The sequence below is a fragment of the Hyperolius riggenbachi genome, chromosome 1 (assembly GCF_040937935.1).
Source record: "Hyperolius riggenbachi isolate aHypRig1 chromosome 1, aHypRig1.pri, whole genome shotgun sequence".
Classification (NCBI taxonomy): Eukaryota; Metazoa; Chordata; class Amphibia; order Anura; family Hyperoliidae; genus Hyperolius; species Hyperolius riggenbachi.
In genome coordinates, this window is record NC_090646.1 from 223,002,732 (window position 1) to 223,022,997 (window position 20,266).

Below are 20,266 nucleotides of genomic sequence, written 5' to 3' on the forward strand. Positions count from 1 at the left end.
AAAATGCTAATCTGCCGGTATATATATATATAAAATCGGATGTATGTATGTGTGTGTGTGTGTGTATGTATGTATGTATGTGCCACGATCACTCGAAAACACCTTGACCGATTTCAACAAAACTTTGTATACAGATCCCTTACTGCCTGGGATGATATGTTCTGGGGGACTCGCAACCCCCCTGCACACGTGGGCAGAGCTACAAAAAGCAAATCAGATTTCACACATTCATGTCAATGGAACAAATATAAAAGGCTGTCATTCTCACAATAATCAAGCCAGAGTCCCCACACTTGGCACAATTGGTCACTTGGTGACCGAGGTTAAAAATCCATGAAAAATGGGTGGAGCATAAAACAGCCAATCAAATTTCAGCCATTCATTTTAAATGGGAAAATGTAAACTACAGCCATTCTTAGACTGTAAATTGCAGGGTTTTCACACTTGGTCGCTGGGTGACTGGGATAAATATTCAGGAAAGTGGGTGAAGCCTACAACAGCCAATCAAAATTCACCTATTGATTTTCAAGACGATTATTTAAACTGCTGCCATTCTTACACTGTTAATGGCAGAGGCTTCAAAACTGCTAAAGTCGTTTATTTGGTCACTGGGGTTCAAATGTACTAAAGGGGAGGAGCCACTGCCAGCCTATAAGATTCTTTGCTGGATAAAGTGCTTCCATTCACACTTTTGATGCCATAGACCTGAAATCTCACAAACTTGGTCATTGAATGAATGTGTGTCAAGGTTACAAAAATGGGCGGGGCCAAAAAAACCCAAAACATTTCACTGGTAAAATGCAAACTACAGCTATTCCACACTTTTAATGGCAGGGTTCTTAAACTTTTCACAGTTGGTCATAGCGTGACTAGGATTAATATTCAAGAAAGTGGATGGAGCCTACAAAAGCCAATCAAAATTCACATATTGATTTTCAAGGGAATATTTAAATTGCTGCCATTCTTGCATTGTTAATGGCACAAGCCTCAAACCTGGTACAATTGGGCAGTGGGTGAATGGAGCTCAAATTCAGAAAAGAGGCAGGAGCCACAAACATCCAATTAGATTTGTTTTATTTCAATGAAAACATACAAATTATTGATGCCAAGGAGTGTTGGCTTGATCATTGAGTGTTTGTGTGTTAGGTTTAGAAAAAGTGGGCAGAGCCAACACCAGTTAAATACATACCCTGGCAACGCTGGGTCATCAGCTAGTGAAGCAATAATGAAGGCATAGCCTAATGACACACTCCAGACAGAATGGGCAAGTTTTTCAGCTGAGGAAGATTTTGAGGTGATAAACAGAATCATACAGCAGATGGTTGACTAAAATCAGCTATTTCAGCCGACCAAAGTGTAAGGTCCATGGGAAACCTTAGCCAAGTAAGGCTACACTTCTCACCAATTTAAAATGCAAATTTCTACTCATTGCGGCCACAATAAAAAAAAAATATTTTCAGCAACGCAGGAAGAAATTTTTGACTACGAATCCCCATTAAGCAGCAGTATCACTTACAGTACAAGGTTTTCAGCATAACCACTTCAAAAAATCAATAAATAAAAAATGGTGCACTTAGCAATGGCATCAAAATGTTGAAAATGCGAACAATGATCAGCAAAATATCTGTCTTTAAACCTCCGCATTGTTGTTTTTCTTCACATATATGTTGGTATGTTGGCCTTTGTGTTGTAGTGATGAGCGATTCTCTTGCAGTCAGGTTTTTAGACATTCTTTCAGGAAGCAGCAAACCACAATGTATTTGGCCAGCAAATTAATATTTGGCAGGAAAAAAAAAACCCTCTAGCCTGTCTTCAGACTGTACAGTATATCAATCTCTTCTTCACATGCTTGAGCTATTTGTCACAGCCCTGTGATGAGTGTTCCCTTCAAGTAAGCCTGCCTGCTCATATACGGAATGTTTGGGGTGGGCAGCTGTGCTCACATGTGATGACAGATACTCAATGTCCTGCTATGCTAAAGCTACCAGTGACTGGGTACCTAGCAACTCATACACAAATTAGCTAGCAAATTGCTTTAAAACGCTATGGACATTAATGTTAAGCCTGGAACACAAGATGCAATTTCCCATCAGATAGATGGGTCAATAGATAATTTCCAACAGATCCAATCAGCTTTCCGATCGTTTTTCTGATCGATTGTCTAATCACTTCTATGCAAATCGATCAGAAAAACGATCGAAAATCAGTTCGGACCTGTCGGGAATTATCTATTTGACCAATCTATCTGACAGGAAATTGTATGGTGTGTATTAGGCTTTAAAGATAATGCAGCCTGTGTGGTACCCAATTATACACAAAATATCAAAAAGAAAATCCTCAACACCCTAACCCTGGCATATGCTATTTGTATATGCAATGATGGAGTTGTGTGCTGTGTGTGTGCTGTGTGTGTGTGTGGGGGGGGGAATCAGTGAATGAGGACTCAGTACCTTTTTAAGTTTCACTGTGTTTTGATAAATCAATAAAATGTTGTATATTTTTTGCTAAAAATAGTGGATTTGTGATCAATCAGGACACAACCTTCCAATTTTGATTCTCTCCTTTTGAATCAATTAACTTTTTCTCTTAGGGGATAATTTTTCATCTCTTATTTAAAATAACTTTTGCTCTTTACAATTGAAAAAATACCAAAGAGAAGGTGAAGAAGATTATTCTGAGTATTTTTTTTTTTTTTTGCTTGCTGGTAGCTTAAAGGGCATTTTATTTATAGTGTGAAAAAATATCACCTAGGAGAAAACCTAAGAGAAAAAGTGAATTGGATGGGGCCCAATGAGCATTATGTAGTTTCCATAACTCCTGGTCTGTGCATGTAAATGTTACTGGCCATTACTGGATACACCCCTTTTGTTTGCTCTCATGCAAGAACAATTTTAAGCCACAGAAAACAATATTTTGATGTTTGTTTTCTCTCTAATATGATGTTTGTTTCGAAGTAGAAGGGGACTAAGAAAAAACTAAGGAACTACACATATGCTTTAAATTTGTGCATTGCTTAACATTCCTTACTATGATTGGATATAATATCAGTATCACTATCCATCACAGGTCTGGTTAATATCAGTTAAGTCACGAGAGACACTGAGCACTTGTCCGTCACTTACTATGACCCACTTTTATACAGCTGTGATATCCAAATAATGAGTCCATATCTCTTGCTGTGACCTCCACAGCTAAGGACTGTGTACAGTGTCCGCTGATAAACTACAAAATACTATTGGCAGAGTTCCACAATAATCCAATGAAAATCCCCTGTGGCTAGGTTATCCAACACCGTGTGATGATTTCTCCACTACTAAATGACTGGTGGCTGTGATCATGTTTTATTTTAGACAGCAAGCCTAGCAATGACAGTAATTTTAATCCTGTTCTTGCCACACACATTAGGTATGTAGGGAGGCCAGCCAACGCATGCTTTGCAGCTTTATATGATCCCAAAAGTAAGTTAACTGAGAATGAAAACCCAAGACCCACATCCCAGGTTAATGGTTCAGATAATAAATTGACAATACATTATATGAAACCAGTCTCCCACTGAGGATAAGAGCTGGAATTCTGTGGCTGTAAAGCCACAATTGGATTTGCCATTTGGCAACCTGCCACCAGGCTATATTTTAATAACGTGCATTGCATTCATCAATAAGAATAGTTCAGTTTTCTTTTTTTCTCTTTGCTTTAAAAGCATTAAAGATAGGACCAGTAGGTTAGGAAAAAAACAAAACAAAACAGTAGATCAGTCCACTGTCTCTGGAGCACGGCACTGTTTGGGAAGGCCTGCATTGTATTTTAAAAAGAGTGCACCACCACAGACTTCTGCCTCGACTAGGCAAATGTTTGTTGGGAAGAGAGAGACCCCTCCAAATATAATAAAGGTGCTCATTGAAAAGGGCACTGGAAATGGCCAGTAGTGTAATATTGAAAAATTTACCGATATTCTACTGCTTCATTCATATAGTAAGATATTGTTAATATTTACTGATATTTTACCATGACCTAACCTCTCCCTACTCTTACACAGAACCCCACACACCTGATACAAGCATGAGACTAATCTCATCAGACTTCAAACAGAGCACCTGATCTGCATGCTTGTTCAGAGTCTATGGCTTATGTATTAGAGGCAGAGGATCAGCAGAACAGCTAAGCAATGTGCATTGTTTAACCACTTCCGTACCAGCAGTCTCTGGACCCTTAAAGACCAGAGACTGCTGGTACCACAAAACGGTGCTTACCAATGAATCGCTACACATACCCACTGCTCTCACCAGTCACACCGCTCTCCCATCGCTGCAGGCCAGTTGCTATAACGGCAGAGCTCTGTGCGCCGTTAAGGAACTGATTTCATTAGCTCCTGACCCTGTCCATCAATGTAAACCAATGTGATTGGCTCACAGTGATCACGTGGTCAGGAGCCAATGAAATCGGCTCCTGACCGGCTAACAGAGCTCTGCCGTCATATAGGTGGCAGGGTGAGTGAAATGTGGCGGGGAGAGAGCGACGTGATCAGCGGTAGCAGTGGGAGCCAAAAGGAGTTACATCGTTTAAATGCAATACCTAATGTCAGCCTCCACAACCCTCTCACTTTAGGCTCCATGCCTAAATGACCAGCATTATTGCACTGCTGCGCTAGAGCCCCATATTTGAAGCCTGACCAGAAAAATATCTGCAAGGAGTTCATGTTCTCTTTGCCTCTAGGTGTTTTTTTCTTTGAGCACCCCGGTATAGTTTTTTACGTATAGGAGAGTGCTAACTGGCATTTTCCTTTCAGAGAAGAAAGCCATTTTTTGTTATTGATACAGTATTACTACAGGCCCATAGCCAAGCAGCTTATGTGGCAGTCTGACTTCAGGTCAGGGGATATGCTGTGCATTGCCATCTCTAATGGCAGACAGTCCTTACAGGGAATGAATGTATTTACATTGTATATTATATCTATATACTTATATAGTAAAGTAGAAGCCTGGGATTCTGCTGCAGGAAAAGAATGTCCCATGCTAGTTGAGGTTGGCATGATGCTTGAACAGCAGTATTACCAACAACAGGTAACAGTGGTCAGGAGGCAGAAGCACGTGCCCTGGGGTCAGGATTTGTTGTTCAAAGTGCAGCAATTTGGAATGAAATGAAAAACAGGCAGATATTTTTTCATCATTTGCTTGCTGGTACACACCCAGTTTACCTGTGTGGTCTTGCTCTACTAAAATGAGACTTATGCTAAACTGAGAATTAACCCTCTGTATGTAACGAAAGACAAAAAATATATTACTGTGTATATGAAAAATATGACTGGCTTTTGGAATAACACTGCAAGTCAGCAGTGCTTTATTAATTACTAATGTGTCTTTGTTAAATTCCTGTTTTCCTTACTGCAGGGTGAATGTAACTTACACACCTTTCGACAGAGTAAACATGCCATGTGTGATCTGCTCACTGAGATAATGAATATAAAAACTCAGCTTAGGGCACATACTGTCTTCTGGTTTAATGCGACCGATGTGAAAGTCACCACCAGACTTCCAGACAGACAGTGAAACGTACCATTGCTCATAATGTTAGCAATGTGGATAATCTCCAACACAGTACCTTCAGAACTAAAAACAAAGCCAATAGTTCTTAGCCAAATCTCACATGTGTGGTCCCCTAAGCCCATTTTCTATTGGTAGACATCCTACTTGACCAGAATATCTCTTTGAGCAATTTGTATAATCAGAAAGATAATGCAGTTGGGGTTTACTTTAACCCAGTATACCTATTCTGACTGCAAACTGAAATTCTTCTGTTTCTTTGCTTATTGATCTGATGGCTGAACACTTTGACCAGGAAATGTAACCAGTGTAAAACATAGGATAGATAAAGAAGATTTTACACTGGTTACATTGCCTTAATGGGCCACATATTAAGATAATGAAAACATGTAGCCTTTGACAGTTTTAGCTATGAAGTGACCAGGCAGATAGATTCTCCTGTGGCCACTGGCCAGCAATGATTACATTTGCCAATTAGCAGAGCAGTAAAAACTTGTACTGCTCTCTGTATTAAAAGTAAAACATTTTTACACACAGTGAATGTTTTCAAATGTTATTTTATGTACTGAAGAGTAGGTACTTACATTTTAGATTAAGGCATTTATTGCCACTTTAACGTTTTTTCAAAAGAATATCTTCAACGTCTATCCCTTACTAATTTTATTATAGCTCTATATTATTCTGTGTTTTGATCAGTCTACACTACATAGTGTATCTGTGCCACTGAAGGCAAAAGGTTATGCCAATGCAAATAAACATCTTTTGTTTGTCTGTTTTGCAAATCTGAACTCAGTTCATTAAGGGTAAGAAAGCGAAAAGTTTAGTATAAGGCCTCTTTCACAGTGGGACGTTAAAGTCGCACGTTATAAAAACTTATAACGCAGACTAACGCACAGCAATACAAAGTCTGTGTGACATTCACAGTGCACACGTTGCGTTGTGTGTAACATGTAGCAATATTTAGAAAGTGCTGCATGCTGTGCGTTTAGCAAAACATTTGCTGCGTTATGTGTGTTGCACATGCTCAGTAATGTTTTTTTTTTAAATGTAATGTTTTCGTTCCATGAGTATGCGACGAAAACGGCGCACCAAGAGACACATAACGCAGTGCAAAATAACGTCCAATTTCATAACCTACATGCGCTGCGTTAGGGGCACGTTGTGCGACTTTAACGTCGCATCAAATGCAACGTCCCACGGTGAAAGAGGCCTTAGTGGCTCCTGATCCTTCCTCTAGCATTATTACATTGCTATACTGATTATGTAAGGCTTTCCACTGAAAGACAAAGAAGTGGTTCAGGATCCCAACATTCACTACATGCAAAATGCCTCATACAATGCAGTATATGCATGAACTTCTTTAAACTAATACTATTAATCTGTTGCTGCAAAGAACTAAAAAGTGTCAGCCATTACAGGAATGAGGTAAGAGAGGCTAAGGGGCAAACAACAGGGGAGCAATCCTTTTATCCACAGGGGGGAGGGGGGGGCAGATCTGTAGGGGGCCCAACTAACCTTTCCTCCCTCTGATACAAGTGTCCTTTATCCAGTACATGATGGGCCTCCAGACTGAGGGTCCCCAAGGGGAGGCAATGAAAGGGTTATGAACACTGGGGGTGTGGGGGAGGGGCTATCAAAGTTTTGCTGGGCGGACATGATTTGTAGTTATGCCCCTGCAAGGTCTATACCTAATAATCCAGCAGCAGTTATAACGGCGAACTCCTGTGGTAGGAATAACACTGTAAGCTCTTCTGAGGGATAGTTAGTGTCATGACTCTGTAAAGTGTTTCAAAATATGTTGACGCTCCATGCATAGTAATAGTAATAATGTGGAAGCATGCTGAGGTACACAGCACACAACATGTGGTGTCTACGACAGATGCCTGCTCTCCCTGATATCCACACACAGGAGATCATTCATAATTAGCAGGTGATACAGACAGTGCTAAGTTCTCCCTGAAGTGAGAAACAATTACTGTCTTCTGCTCTACTGCTATGTTGACTAAGCACATTTATTCTGCTAAATGCATATTACAATGCCACTGGTTAAAATCACACACATGTCTTTGTTTTTACAATTGCTACTGATGCACTATGTCCAATATCATAACATTACAGTTCTTTTTAGAAGGTTACATGGATTACAGTACCTGGGACTGGGCATTGATATTGGCTACTTGTTTGACCAGTGTCTTGACCACTTCCACCTGTCCAGCCAGTGAGGCGATGTGTAGTGCTGTGTTCCCTTTCTGTTAAAAACACATAGAAAACATGTTATCATTACACATTTACTTATTATGCTTTGCATACATTTTATATAGGGCTGTGTGGATATGTATAGACCTGAATTTATTCTTTAGAAAGTCTATATCCCTCCACATAAACTTTGCCTAAAATAAGCATCAATAATGTGACTGCAGGTTACTGTCCATTAGTGATGAGCAGAAAATACGCCCATGTGCAATTACGCATCGTACTATGCAATTATGCATCGTAATCATGATGCGAAATTTCGGGGGGATAGTGTAGGCAATTTCGTAGTTAATTGTTCTCATTCGTAATTACACTTGAATTTTAATGTGTAATTTTATGCCAACTTTAGCAGTTAATAGTAAAGCCGCCATGCATGCCATTGCTACCAAAATTGCTTCATATGTTAGGAAGAACACCAGGTACAAATTACAAAAAGAATTGTTCAAAAAGACCCTGTAGTTTTTGAGAAAATCGATACAAAAACAAAAAAAAATTTGTTTTCTGTCTTTTTTTAGGTTTAAAAAACATTTTTCTTTGCATTTTTTAAATCAATTTTCTCAAAAACTACAAGGTCTTTTTGAAAAATGTTTTTTTTTTACTTGTACCCACAATTCTCCTTAACATATGTAGCAATTTTGGTAGCAACAACATGTATGGGGGCTTTGCAATTCACCACCAAAGTCGGCACAAAATTATGCATAAATTACACGTAAATTCATGCGTAATTACCAATGAGTATACAAAGTCAATTGAATTACGAATGTGTAATAACGTGTAAGCGTAACTGTGAAAATGTATACGCAAATTCGGGTAATCGTAATTAGCATATTATGATAATCTCTCTCTCCTTGAAATTACAATGAAAATAAAAAAAAATAGTGACCCTACATATGACAACCTAAAATAACAACATAAACCTAAAGTGACATATAGCACACTGAGATAAATATTTGTATCTAAAGTATGAATTCTAATTAGTACTTACTTTCTATCTCACATTCTTATTTTGGAATGGTTTTGAGGAGTTGTTCTAGTTTTGCAGCACATAATTTCACATTTCTGACTACGTCTTTCTGTTCTTAATTTTGTTCAGTTCATGAAGATTCATCAAGAACATGACTTAAGGGCTGGAACCCACAGGAGCGCTTTTGGCAGCGTTTTGGCAGCACTGCGATACGCTAGCAGTTTGCCAAAACGCTGGGCTAATGTTAATGGATGGGGCAACTTCCACAGGAGCGTTTGCGTTTCTCAGAAACGCAAACGCAGGACATGCAGCATTTTGGGAGCGTTAGCGCTTCAATGTAAAGTATTGAACCGCTAGCGGAAACGCTCAGCAAAACCTAAACTGAGCGGTTTTGCTAGCGTTTTGCGGTTCAGCACACTGTAACAAAATGAAAAATAATTCACAGGACCAATCAGGATAAAAACGCAAAACGCAAAACGCTAGGCACCCGCTGGGGAAAAAAATACAATGTTGCAAAACACGACCAAAAACGTGCATGAATCCGCTTGCAAACCGCTCAGACAAAACGCTAGCGGTTGCGTTTTGCGTTTGCGGTTTTCAGTGGGTTCCAGGCCTTATAGTGACCTTGCTCTCTTTGAGCATCTTCCCTGCTATTAAAAGTTTCATGACCTCTTAAAAAAGAATGAACTGTGCTTCTGACTCTGTCTGGTTAGGGAGAGGGTGGAAATTATAACACTGACTTATAGTAAATAGTATTTCTTTAGATTGTAAGCTCACAAAGGGCAGAGCTCTCTCACGCCTTTGTGTTGTGAAAAAAAAAATGTATACATTTTATTCATTGTTACTTTTGTTACTGTTATTTCCAATTCTGTATTTTGTATTGATTCAGTATTTTGTTAACAATTTTGTATATTGGTGTATACCATTGTCTGTATTATTGTATACCCCATGTTTGTTTCTTACTTTGTACAGTGCCATGGAATATGTTGGCACTTTATAAATAAATAATAATAAGAGTATCACCAAAACAAGAAAAGAGTAAACTGAAAAGTTCTAGATTAGGTCATTTAGGCATTGGAATCATAAGGCATCTAGTAGACACCAATGCAAATTTTTGGTAATTGCACACCCCATGCAGATAGTAGTCAATCAGCTACTACATAGGGAGTAGATGATCAAATGCAAATAGTGTTTTTTTGAAGGTTAGTGTTAGGTATACAGATGAGGAGGTTAGTTTTAGGCACTAGAAGTGGGGGTTAGTGTAGGACACTAGGAGGGAAGGATTTGTGTGTGTGTGTGTGCGTAAATTTCTACTAGCAATATTCTTACAAGCCTACTACACCTTAACATTTGGTACCTTGATGGTGGCACTGCCTTTTACTAATGGAGAGACTGACTTTAGCATGGTTATGATTATTAGATACTAGACCTAGGCCTCTACCGCTATACCCCTCACAACCCCCCGCCCCGCCGCATCGGCTGCAGGTCAGCACGCACACTCCCGCCTCCTGCCCCCGTGCCCCTGTACTGCCCAACGTCTGCTTGCATGCCACGCATGTGCACTGGCCAAAACGCATGGACAAAGGGACAGAGGAGGCAGGGGCACAGGGGTTTTATTATAGAGGATATGTGTAGATACAATGAAAGTATTCAGTATTATAAAAATATTGCACACTGCCAGTGGTGTAGCTAAGGAGCTATGGGCCCCGGGCGTGAGTTTTACATGCCTCCCCCCCCCCCCCCCCCCCGCACTCTATACAATTGATAAGGCGCACCAAAACCTGCTAAGTACAACACAATGTCAGAGGTGCAAGAAGAGAATGGTGAACAGCTTGTTAATGATTACCACAATTCAAAGCATTTTTAGAAGTGATCCTTACAAGTTCAGGACCAATAAAGAGTTTTTATACTGCAGTTGAGGAAGGCCCCTACAGGGCACCTCTGGCCCAAGGGCCTGCGTGTGGTCGAGAGCTCTGCAACCCCTATTGCTATGTCACTGCACAATGGACATTTTCAGTAGGGAGCTATCCTTCTAATGCAAATGGTAATGAGGCTACAGAAGGCTAGAGATTTCTAATATAAAAGTCTAAAACATATCATGTTTTAAATATATTAATAAATAATAAAAAGGAAATTTCTGAAACAAGTCTGTTACATTACTGTTATCTATTATCAAAAAAGTGGAGCATAGGGACAGGGCAGTTTCTAGGTAGGTAGGTGCTGCAGTATAGATTAGGTAGGTAGGTAGGTGCTGCAGTATAGATTAGATAGGTAGGTGCTGCAGTATAGATTAGGTAGGTAGGTGCTGCAGTATAGATTAGGTAGTTAGGTAGGTGCCTGCAGTATAGATTAGGTAGGTGCTGCAGTATAGATTAGGTAGGTGCTGCAGTATAGATTAGGTAGGTAGGTAGGTAGGTGCTGCAGTATAGATTAGGTAGGTGCTGCAGTATAGATTAGGTAGGTAGGTTCTGCAGTATAGATTAGGTAGGTAGGTGCTGCAGTATAGATTAGGTAGATAGGTAGGTGCCTGCAGTATAGATTAGGTAGGTGCTGCAGTATAGATTAGGTAGGTGCTGCAGTATAGACTAGGTAGGTAGGTAGGTAGGTGCTGCAGTATAGATTAGGTAGGTGCTGCAGTATAGAGTTGGTAGGTAGGTGCTGCAGTATAGATTAGGTAGGTAGGTGCTGCAGTATAGATTAGGTAGATAGGTAGGTGCCTGCAGTATGTGCTGCAGTATAGATTAGGTAGGTGCTGCAGTATAGATTAGGTAGGTAGGTAGGTAGGTGCTGCAGTATAGATTAGGTAGGTGCTGCAGTATAGATTAGGTAGGTAGGTGCTGCAGTATAGATTAGGTAGGTGCTGCAGTATAGATTAGGTAGGTAGGTGCTGCAGTATAGATTAGGTAGGTGCTGCAGTATAGATTAGGTAGGTAGGTGCTGCAGTATAGATTAGGTAGGTGCTGCAGTATAGATTAGGTAGGTAGGTGCTGCAGTGGTGGTGGGAGCGGGCATAATAGTAATAACTCACCTTTCTTCATCTTCATCCGAATAGCCGATCTCACGCTGCTTCAATGTACTTCCTGTCTCGGCATCTGTCTCAGTAACAGCGCCCCCTGTGTTGACATGCTGAACATCATCACAGGGGGCGCTGTTACTGAGACAGATGCCGAGACAGGAAGTACATTGAAGCAGCGTGAGATCGGCTATTCGGATGAAGAAAGGTGAGTTATTACTATTGTGCCCGCTCCCACCACCACAGCGCCCCCCTCTGGCCACAACAATCCAGCGCCCCGGGCGATTGCACGCATCGCACGCCCATAGAAACGGGGCTGCATAGGGAAAATGGAACTATGCAAGTCATGTATTGTGTGTTACCATAGCATAGCAGCATAACATGCGGTACACTACTGGTGGTAGTAACAGTAATATTGCTGTGCACTGCCTGTGCACGGCAATAATACAGGCAGTTAGTGCATCAACCCCATGCTGGTGATACTCAAGCAGCCACTTAGCAAGCATGGTGACCTAACGCCCTAAGAGGGGAGGGAAATGAATTCAATATAGTAAGCTTTGAAAAAGGGCACTGCTGTGAATGGTCCTGAATTTCCTGCCCCTCTGAAGTGCTCATATTTAGGTTTGCAGTACAGTTAAACACCTAGCGGTCAACTTAATCACTGGTGAAACATTCACCCCCAAGACAAGAGACAAAATACGATAATATGGTATGCGCAGTAGAGAATCACTTGTCTACTGGAAATCAGTAAGGGGCGGGAAACTTGAGCTCGTAAACACAGTATCTCTGTTTTTTGGAGAATACTACCTTAGTTGCAGAATCCACTGGAGCTCCTCTTTCCAGCAATTCATTGACAAGATAGAGATGTCCCTCTTTGGCAGCAAGATGCAAAGCATTGAGTCCATTCTGAAATGAAATATAGCACAAAACATTATGAGACATGTATTTACTAAAAATGCATGTGCTTTGCAATCCACCACTTTCAGTCTCAATATGAACACATAAGTCTATTCAGAGGAAGTAACCCACCACTCCAAAACCAAACAATGCAAATGTGGTCCTACTGCCCCACATTCAGTGCTTACTGGACTGGTTGGGCGAGACTACACCACTAGGTACTAAGGTACTGCTCCCATTGGTGTAAAGTTCCCCGTTAAGCACACCTATAATTTGGATGCCCAAGTGCCCATAAGTGTTGAACCCAGAATGCTTGAATGGGGATGGACACCCCATGGCTTGGAAAAATGAACTATTTTAATCCTACAAGTTGGCTCTACTTCAAGTTTGAAATAGGTCCAGTAAGCACCTATTAGTACCGCTACTTGTCATATAGATACAGAAGGCAGATTTGGAGTGGAAGGCTAAGTTCACAGTGGGACGTTAAAGTCGCGCGTTAAAACAGCATTTAACGCAGAATAACTAACTGCAATGAAAAATCAATGCCCTGTTCACAGTGCACACGTTGCATTGGTGTCTAACGCTGCACGTTAAGTAAAAGTACTGCATGCAGTGCGCTATACACGTTATTAGCTGCGTTGGACTGTTTGCACATGCTCAGTAATGACTTGGAAGCATACTTTTCATTGCCTGTATTTTTTACTGTATCTGCTGTTTGCGACGGTAACGCTGCGTTGCCACTTTTTGGGCGCGTTGCGTTGTAAGCTTGCGGTGCGACTTTAACGTGGCATCAAAACGCAACGTCCCACTGTGAATCTAGCCTGAATGTGGCAGTTCAGATGTTGAAACTCCTGATAAAAGATGCAACATGTAACAGATAAGTAAAGGCACAACAATATTTTCTATGCAGGGTTCAACAAATCTAATAATGTAACAACTGTTTCTAAACATAAGAAACCATGCAATGTGTAAAATATGCAGTAAGAGGTAAAGTATTTGTACTCTACACAGTTATAAATGAATGATGAAAATGGATTTTAAGGCCCATTCACACTAGGGCAATTAGCAGCAGTTTACAGCTAATAGCTGAATCACTGGCGAGCGCTAGTGCAATGTAAACTATATGGCAGTGAGCTCACTGCCGGGATCACCAGCGATTCATGATTAGCGCTACATGCAGCATTTTTCTGTGGTTTTAGAGCAATTGCGATTGCAATGTATTTCAATTGCGATTGCTCAAAAAAACGCAAAAATGTACAGTAAAAAATACGTGATTATTGTGTAAAAAAAAAACAGCTGCAAAATGCTAGTGATAATCTCTAGCATTTTGTGATTGTAAGTGTGAACAGGGTGTCATTGGTAGAAAGATTTTGCTATTAATAAATTCTTGATAATGCTTTGAAAAATATTGCGATTGCTACAAATACTGAGATGCTATGCTTAAACAAGCAATTCAAGAAAAGCCTAAAACAAGTTCATTAATGCAACTGCAAGCTCTAAACATTTTAGAAGAAACTGGAAGTACTTTTAGTGCCATTATTCAGTCAGTGATCTTCTGTCTGCCCCCGGAGGTTTAAAATAGCCCTTTAATGAATAGACAATTTTAGCAACTGCAGTAAATTTCACATGATTTCTCTCCTTGAGCACAAAAAGTTTAAGTGTAAACTGACAAGTCTTAAAAAAAATCCATGAATGACTTGCTGATCATGACACCTGACTTGAAATATTAACTACTCAAATGGAACTCATATTATGCATGCATTTATAGTTTGAAATTGTGCATATTAGACTTCATGTTGCCTCTAAATCTTTTAGATCAGATGCAAGCTTGCTAAAATCTCAATTGTTTTCCATCTTTCATCAAATGCAAGGAGCTGGACGTCCAATGGGCCATTCACAATTCAGGGCGTTTGTTCGCATTTCCGTTTTTGCGTTACATTTTTTCTGCATACGGGAAATATTTCAAAATAAATGTATTTTAACATTATGCATTAAAAGGCACACAAACACATTTCAAAAACTCAAAATCACACTTGAAAAATGCATGCCAAACCTTTGCACAGTTCAAGTGTGCACTCAGCCTGAGACCTCTGTGTATATTAACATTTTATCAGTGAGGGTATTTTATTAAATACAATAATGTGTCAAGTGATTACAGCTTACTACCACAGCACAGTCTTGTCTTGACAGTGCCTTCTAGTGGAGCTTCATGTATATTGTTTCTTTAACCAGTTCACCCCCAAGGGTTTTTACTCTAACGGACCAGAGCAATTTTCACTTGTCAGTGCTCTTATCTTTTATTCCCTAATAACTTTATTACTACTTATCACAAGAAAATGATCTATACCTCGTTTTTTTCACCACCAATTAGGCTTTCTGTGGGTAGTACATTTTGCTAAGAATTTTTTGTATCCTAAATGCGTTTTAATGGGAAAAAAACAAAAAAATGAAAAAAAATTATTATTTCTCCGTTTTTAGCCATTATAGTTTTAAACATTTAAACATTCTCGTGTGGTTAAAACAAACACATTTTATTTGCCCAGTTGTCCCGATTATTAAACCGTTTAAATTATGTCCCTATCACAATGTATGGCGACAATATATTATGTTGAAATATAGGTGTTATTTTTCTGTTTTGTTTTTTTTGTTCTGGCCATAATTACAAGCCCCTATATAATAAATTAAAATTAATTTTCCCCCATAAAATATAGATTAAAAAAAGCTGAGTCCCTAATGCAACTATTTATTTATTTATTTTAAGCTGATTTTTATTTACAAGTGTTTTTTTTGGGGGGGGGGGGGGGGAGGGGGGGGAGGGTTGGAAGTGTAATTTTATTAATTTTATTAATAGTGTGTATGTACTTGTATATGTATGTGTAATATACTTTTTGGCCACAAGATGGCATTAGTGAACACTCTCCCGTATAGGAAGTGATCACTTTTTTTTTTTACACTTTATTACACTGTTACAGTTCCTGTTTTTATGAATGGACACGGCCGCTGTTTGCGGTCGCGTCCATTCTCTCCAGGCAGTGCGATTGGGTAGAGGACTGCTAGGTCCTCTTCCCCAATCACTCAGCACGGGATCCCGACGGTAATGGCGGCAGTAGCGGCGCACACACGTGCGAAGCGGCGGCGGGAACGCGCGACGTATTAAAACGTCATGTTGCCATTAACAGGCAAAAGCATGACGTTTTAATACGATACATTGCCATTTAATGGTTAACACGTGGAAGTGTTATTCCATCCATTCCTTACTTAGCAGTGCATTTTCAGAATATTGTTTTTAGGAATAGTTTACTACACTACAAAAACTTGGTGGTCCCGGTTCTCCATAACTTAACTATGTATCCTGTACCATTACTCTCAATAGCCCTTTCCATAGAGTCATATCCAAATCTTGCACTGATGAAAGCTAAAACGGCCTGAAAAGCCAAATAGTGGTAATTAACTTAAAAAAAAAGATACATTTAATATCTATAGAAGTGTTAAATTTAATATCTACAGAAGTGTTATAAAGCAGCAGTTTTGAAAGCATGTCTTGCTTACAAAAGCATAAAGTAATAATTTTTATAACCACTTCTACTCTCAAATTCCTTCTGTTTTAACCAGGCAACCCATTATTATAGAGGGCTTATTCACAGAACTGTTAGATTAATGTTGCTCTACTGCAGAAAATCTAGGTGGTTCTAACTCATTCAATCTATAAATGAACTGGCTGTCTAGTTTGCCAGCATTGATAAAAAGTCAACTAAGGCCTCAATTCACTAAGCTTATCTCCTGTCTTTAATAACGTTTCTAGAGTTATCACCACGGTGATAAGGCATGTAGTAAATGTAACTCTCCTGTCTTTAAGTTAAGGATAAATCAAACATTTCAATCCTTAAAATAACTACAGAATTCTAAAGTTAAAGTTAATTAACTGCATGTGAAAATAACTACAGAGGAGTTAACTTATAGAGAACCAGAAGTGGGTGTTGAGAATTATTAGCACACAGAGGCTGGTTCTGCTTATAATCACCAGCCTTACTATACTGTTCCCCCCCCCCCCCCCTGCGCTCTGCTGTCCCCCATAAATCCAACCGCCGTGCTAGAGACACGTAGCGTGTCGCTAGCAGGCTGTTTACATGCAGATTGTCACTCTCCGCCGCTCCCCTGCCTCCTCTATAGCACCGCTCCCCGCCTACGTCCTTTCCCTCCCCGCCTCTGTAAGCTGATTGGAGGGAAGGGACGCAGGCGGGGAGTGGCGCTATAGAGGAGGCAGGGTGTGGTGGAGAGTGACAGTCTGCATGTAAACAGCCTGCAATCGACACGCTGCGTGTCGCTTGCACATCGGTTTGATTTATGGGGGACAGCAGAGCGCAGGGGGGGCCTGGGGGGGAATAGTATAGTAATAGAGGCTGGTGATTATATGCAGAACCAGCCTCTGTGTGCTAATAAGATTCTTAAAACCCACCTCGGGGTTCTCTTTAAGGACAGAAATGAAAAGATAACTCTCTCACTGTGAAAACGTATCTTTACACCTTAATAAAGCATCTTGCCGTATTATCTACAGCATGATCTTGATATAGTGGAAAGTCAAACAAATTAATTCTAACAGAAAGCAGGTTAAGAACAGAGTTCAATAATACTTGAAAAACTGAATGTAGCTCATATCCTCTCCTCTCTGGATTCAGCTACTTCATGGGTTAATTAGGTCCCAGCATATCTAATTTAAAGCTCACAGAAACTATGTGTCTGCTACTCTGCTTGGGGATGTGGATATGGAAGACCTACCACAACTTGTATTGCAACCTTTTTTATTTATTCATAATTATAATAATCCTATATAATAAAACCCCTGGCCCTGCATTATCCTGTGTCCGAGTTTATGCATCTGTTGTGCCCGGCCCGCATTTGCAGCACGTGAGCAGACTTCAGGCAGCGGTTCCGGATGGGCTGTGCACACGTTGCGGGGAGGCCGCCACCGCAGAGGCTTAGCGTGCAATTTTTAATGGGCAGGCCTTTTGCAGTGTGCTGGCTATATCTGCTTATGATTGGTTGCCCCCTTTAGCTGTGAACTCTCTTTAAACTGTGACTAGAAATGGTGAATGAGATGCTCATAAATCCATCTTGCAGGCAAATTGAATGTAAATTGTATACAGTTTGAAAATGGGCTAATCAAAAATTGGTATGAGGTGTATTTCATTGGCCTAATTCTAAGCTGCATACAATTTGCATTAACTGTGTACTTCAGCCAGAAATTAACTATTCTAATACCTAAGGCTATATTCCCACAGACATGTTGTGTAGCATCAGACAATACAAACGCATAGCACATGCTTACTACTGAAATGTACATTCACATTGGCGTGCTAGCAGTGCAATGTGATGGGATCCTTTGGAATATTGTGAGGCATGCTGGGCGGTACCGAGCAACATGAACATTTACAGTTAGTGTGAAACACACTTTATGTACTGCTTCTCTGCATGCTTTTCACCGCTATGCAAACTGCACAATGCAACTTTTCCCCTCCGTTGTGTTGAGATCCTGTGTGCAGCATGGTATGCAATGGTAGATGGTATGCAACACAACAACTCAGTGTAAACCTCTTCTGATAGGAAGGAAGGGAGCACACAGAAAACAACTACGGTTCTTTGCACGTAACTTTTCATTTACAATGGCAGTTTCCACATGCACCTAATCCACAGCAGCTGAACTCTCATGCATGGGAATGTACATGCACTGTGCAATTTTGAGGCCTCTCCTCCATGAGCAGCTTACAGGCAGTGAATTCACCACAGCGCTTGCTACCGCATGGCATGAGCCGTGGACAGGCTCATCCCCAACTCCCCCCCCCCCCCCCCCACTGTGGGTTGCCATGCTTAGACGCTGCCAGGTAACACTGCCACATGTCAACGCTTGACACATGTGGTGTTACAGTCACTGCCATTCAACTGCATTTTAATAGCACCCTAATGGCAGTCATGGGTGGCAGACGGAATGCTGAACTACTAGCCAAGCATGCAGCTTCGATCTCTGACATTCATATTAGTGGGGTTCCACCATCTTCCCTGTAAACCCAAACGTTATTGACAGCTTTGACATCATGCACACTAGTCTGTGCATTGAAATGCATAAAAATGCATAAATAAAAACCTCATGAATGGATGTGATTGGGGTTGTGGGTTTTAATCACTCTCAACGGGTTGAAATGCAATGCACAGCAACTCACTGTTGTAGTGTAAATGATAAAATAAAAGTCTATGGACTTTCATGTTATGATGAAAAATGCACGCCATGTGCAGTGAGTCAAAACTCACATAGTGTGAATGAGCTGTGAGGCAGGGGTCACACGTGTTAGCTTTCATGCGCGTTTTCTGCACAGAAAAACTGATTTCAACTGAGAACTCATGTTAATAATGGGCTAGGTCACACTTGAACGCAGATTTCTTGCACAGAAAAAAAAAACAGACATCCTGCACATTTTGCCAGTTTTCTCTATAAATTACACTAGTTGCTGTAAGGCAGGGGTCACACTTGTCTTTCAGTTTCCTGAAAAGTGTAGAAAACTGAAAGACAAGTGTGACCCCTGCCTAAGAGGCAGCTAGTGATATAAAATATTGAAAAAAGAATAGTAATTTTTGGCCTTACCTCCAATGAATCACACTTGATGTTCACGAAAGTTGAGCTATTTTTAACACTGAGTTGCTTAGTTTCTTGTAAATTAATCAAGGATTCGGCATGCTGACATCCCACGTATCTCTGCATCAGGTATTTATTCAGAGAGTGTGGGGATGGATTTCCTTTCAGTTCTCACATTTACCAGACTGTATTGTGCAAGCTGCACAGCAGTACAAATACCACAGCATTTAGTGCTGTATCCTATCCAATAGCTATGTAGCCTATTCAGCAGCGCTGCCACCTACATTGCTCCATGCCCACAAGTCGTACCCTATAGACTTAGGGTAACTACTTTATTCTGATAGTAGTCCAAACTCACTACAGCCCAACTAAACTAAACTAAAGGAAAATTCCAATTTTATTTTAAAATTAACTTATCTTTCAAATTCATTGCCAGCCAGCTAAGAATTTCCAAAAACTGGCAGTAAACTCAAAGTGCACTTACAAGCTTGACATCAGTACTTTGTGTGCTCTCTGGACCGCCCAAGGCCTCTGTCACCAGCTGCCCCCCTTCAGTATAGGTAGCCTGATGACTCCCCCCCCCCCCAGTATAGGTAGCCAGGTGACTCCTCCCCCCTTTCCCTCCAGTATAGGTAGCCAGATTAATACCTCCTTTTCCCACCCCTCCCTTTCAGTATATGTAGCCAGCTCGCCTTCCCACCGCAGCAGCCATCAGTGTCACTCATTTCTCCACTCGTCCCAAGTGCAGAAACTTCCTCTTCCCCTCTGTCTCCAATGCTGCCCAAGTCCATAGCGGCCGGCCACAATGCAAACGTGCACAGAAAGCAAGGTGGCTGCTGTACAGGCGGCTAGCCGCAGAGTACCGCAGTCAAGCGCTCGGCTGATCTCTCTGCATTGAAGCATTTGCAAGCTTGCAAATACTGCACTAGTTTATCATGCTGCTTTAGTGTCCTTTCTCTTGTGGTGTCCTAGGC

At 40.7% G+C, this 20,266-nt stretch overlaps 1 protein-coding gene across 33 annotated transcripts in view; it reads right to left on the minus strand.

Annotated features, from left to right (window-relative positions):
* The window catches only part of ANK2 (ankyrin 2), a 700,071-nt gene that overhangs the window by 231,928 nt on the left and 447,877 nt on the right, over nt 1-20,266 (minus strand). For all 33 annotated transcript variants that reach the window (XM_068281027.1, XM_068281066.1, XM_068280997.1 and 30 more), the window contains 2 exons: nt 12,578-12,676; nt 7,691-7,789 (listed from right to left, as the gene is read on the minus strand). In XM_068281027.1, coding sequence (XP_068137128.1) covers nt 7,691-7,789; nt 12,578-12,676 — 198 coding nt within the window. The remainder of the gene's footprint in view (nt 1-7,690; nt 7,790-12,577; nt 12,677-20,266) is intronic.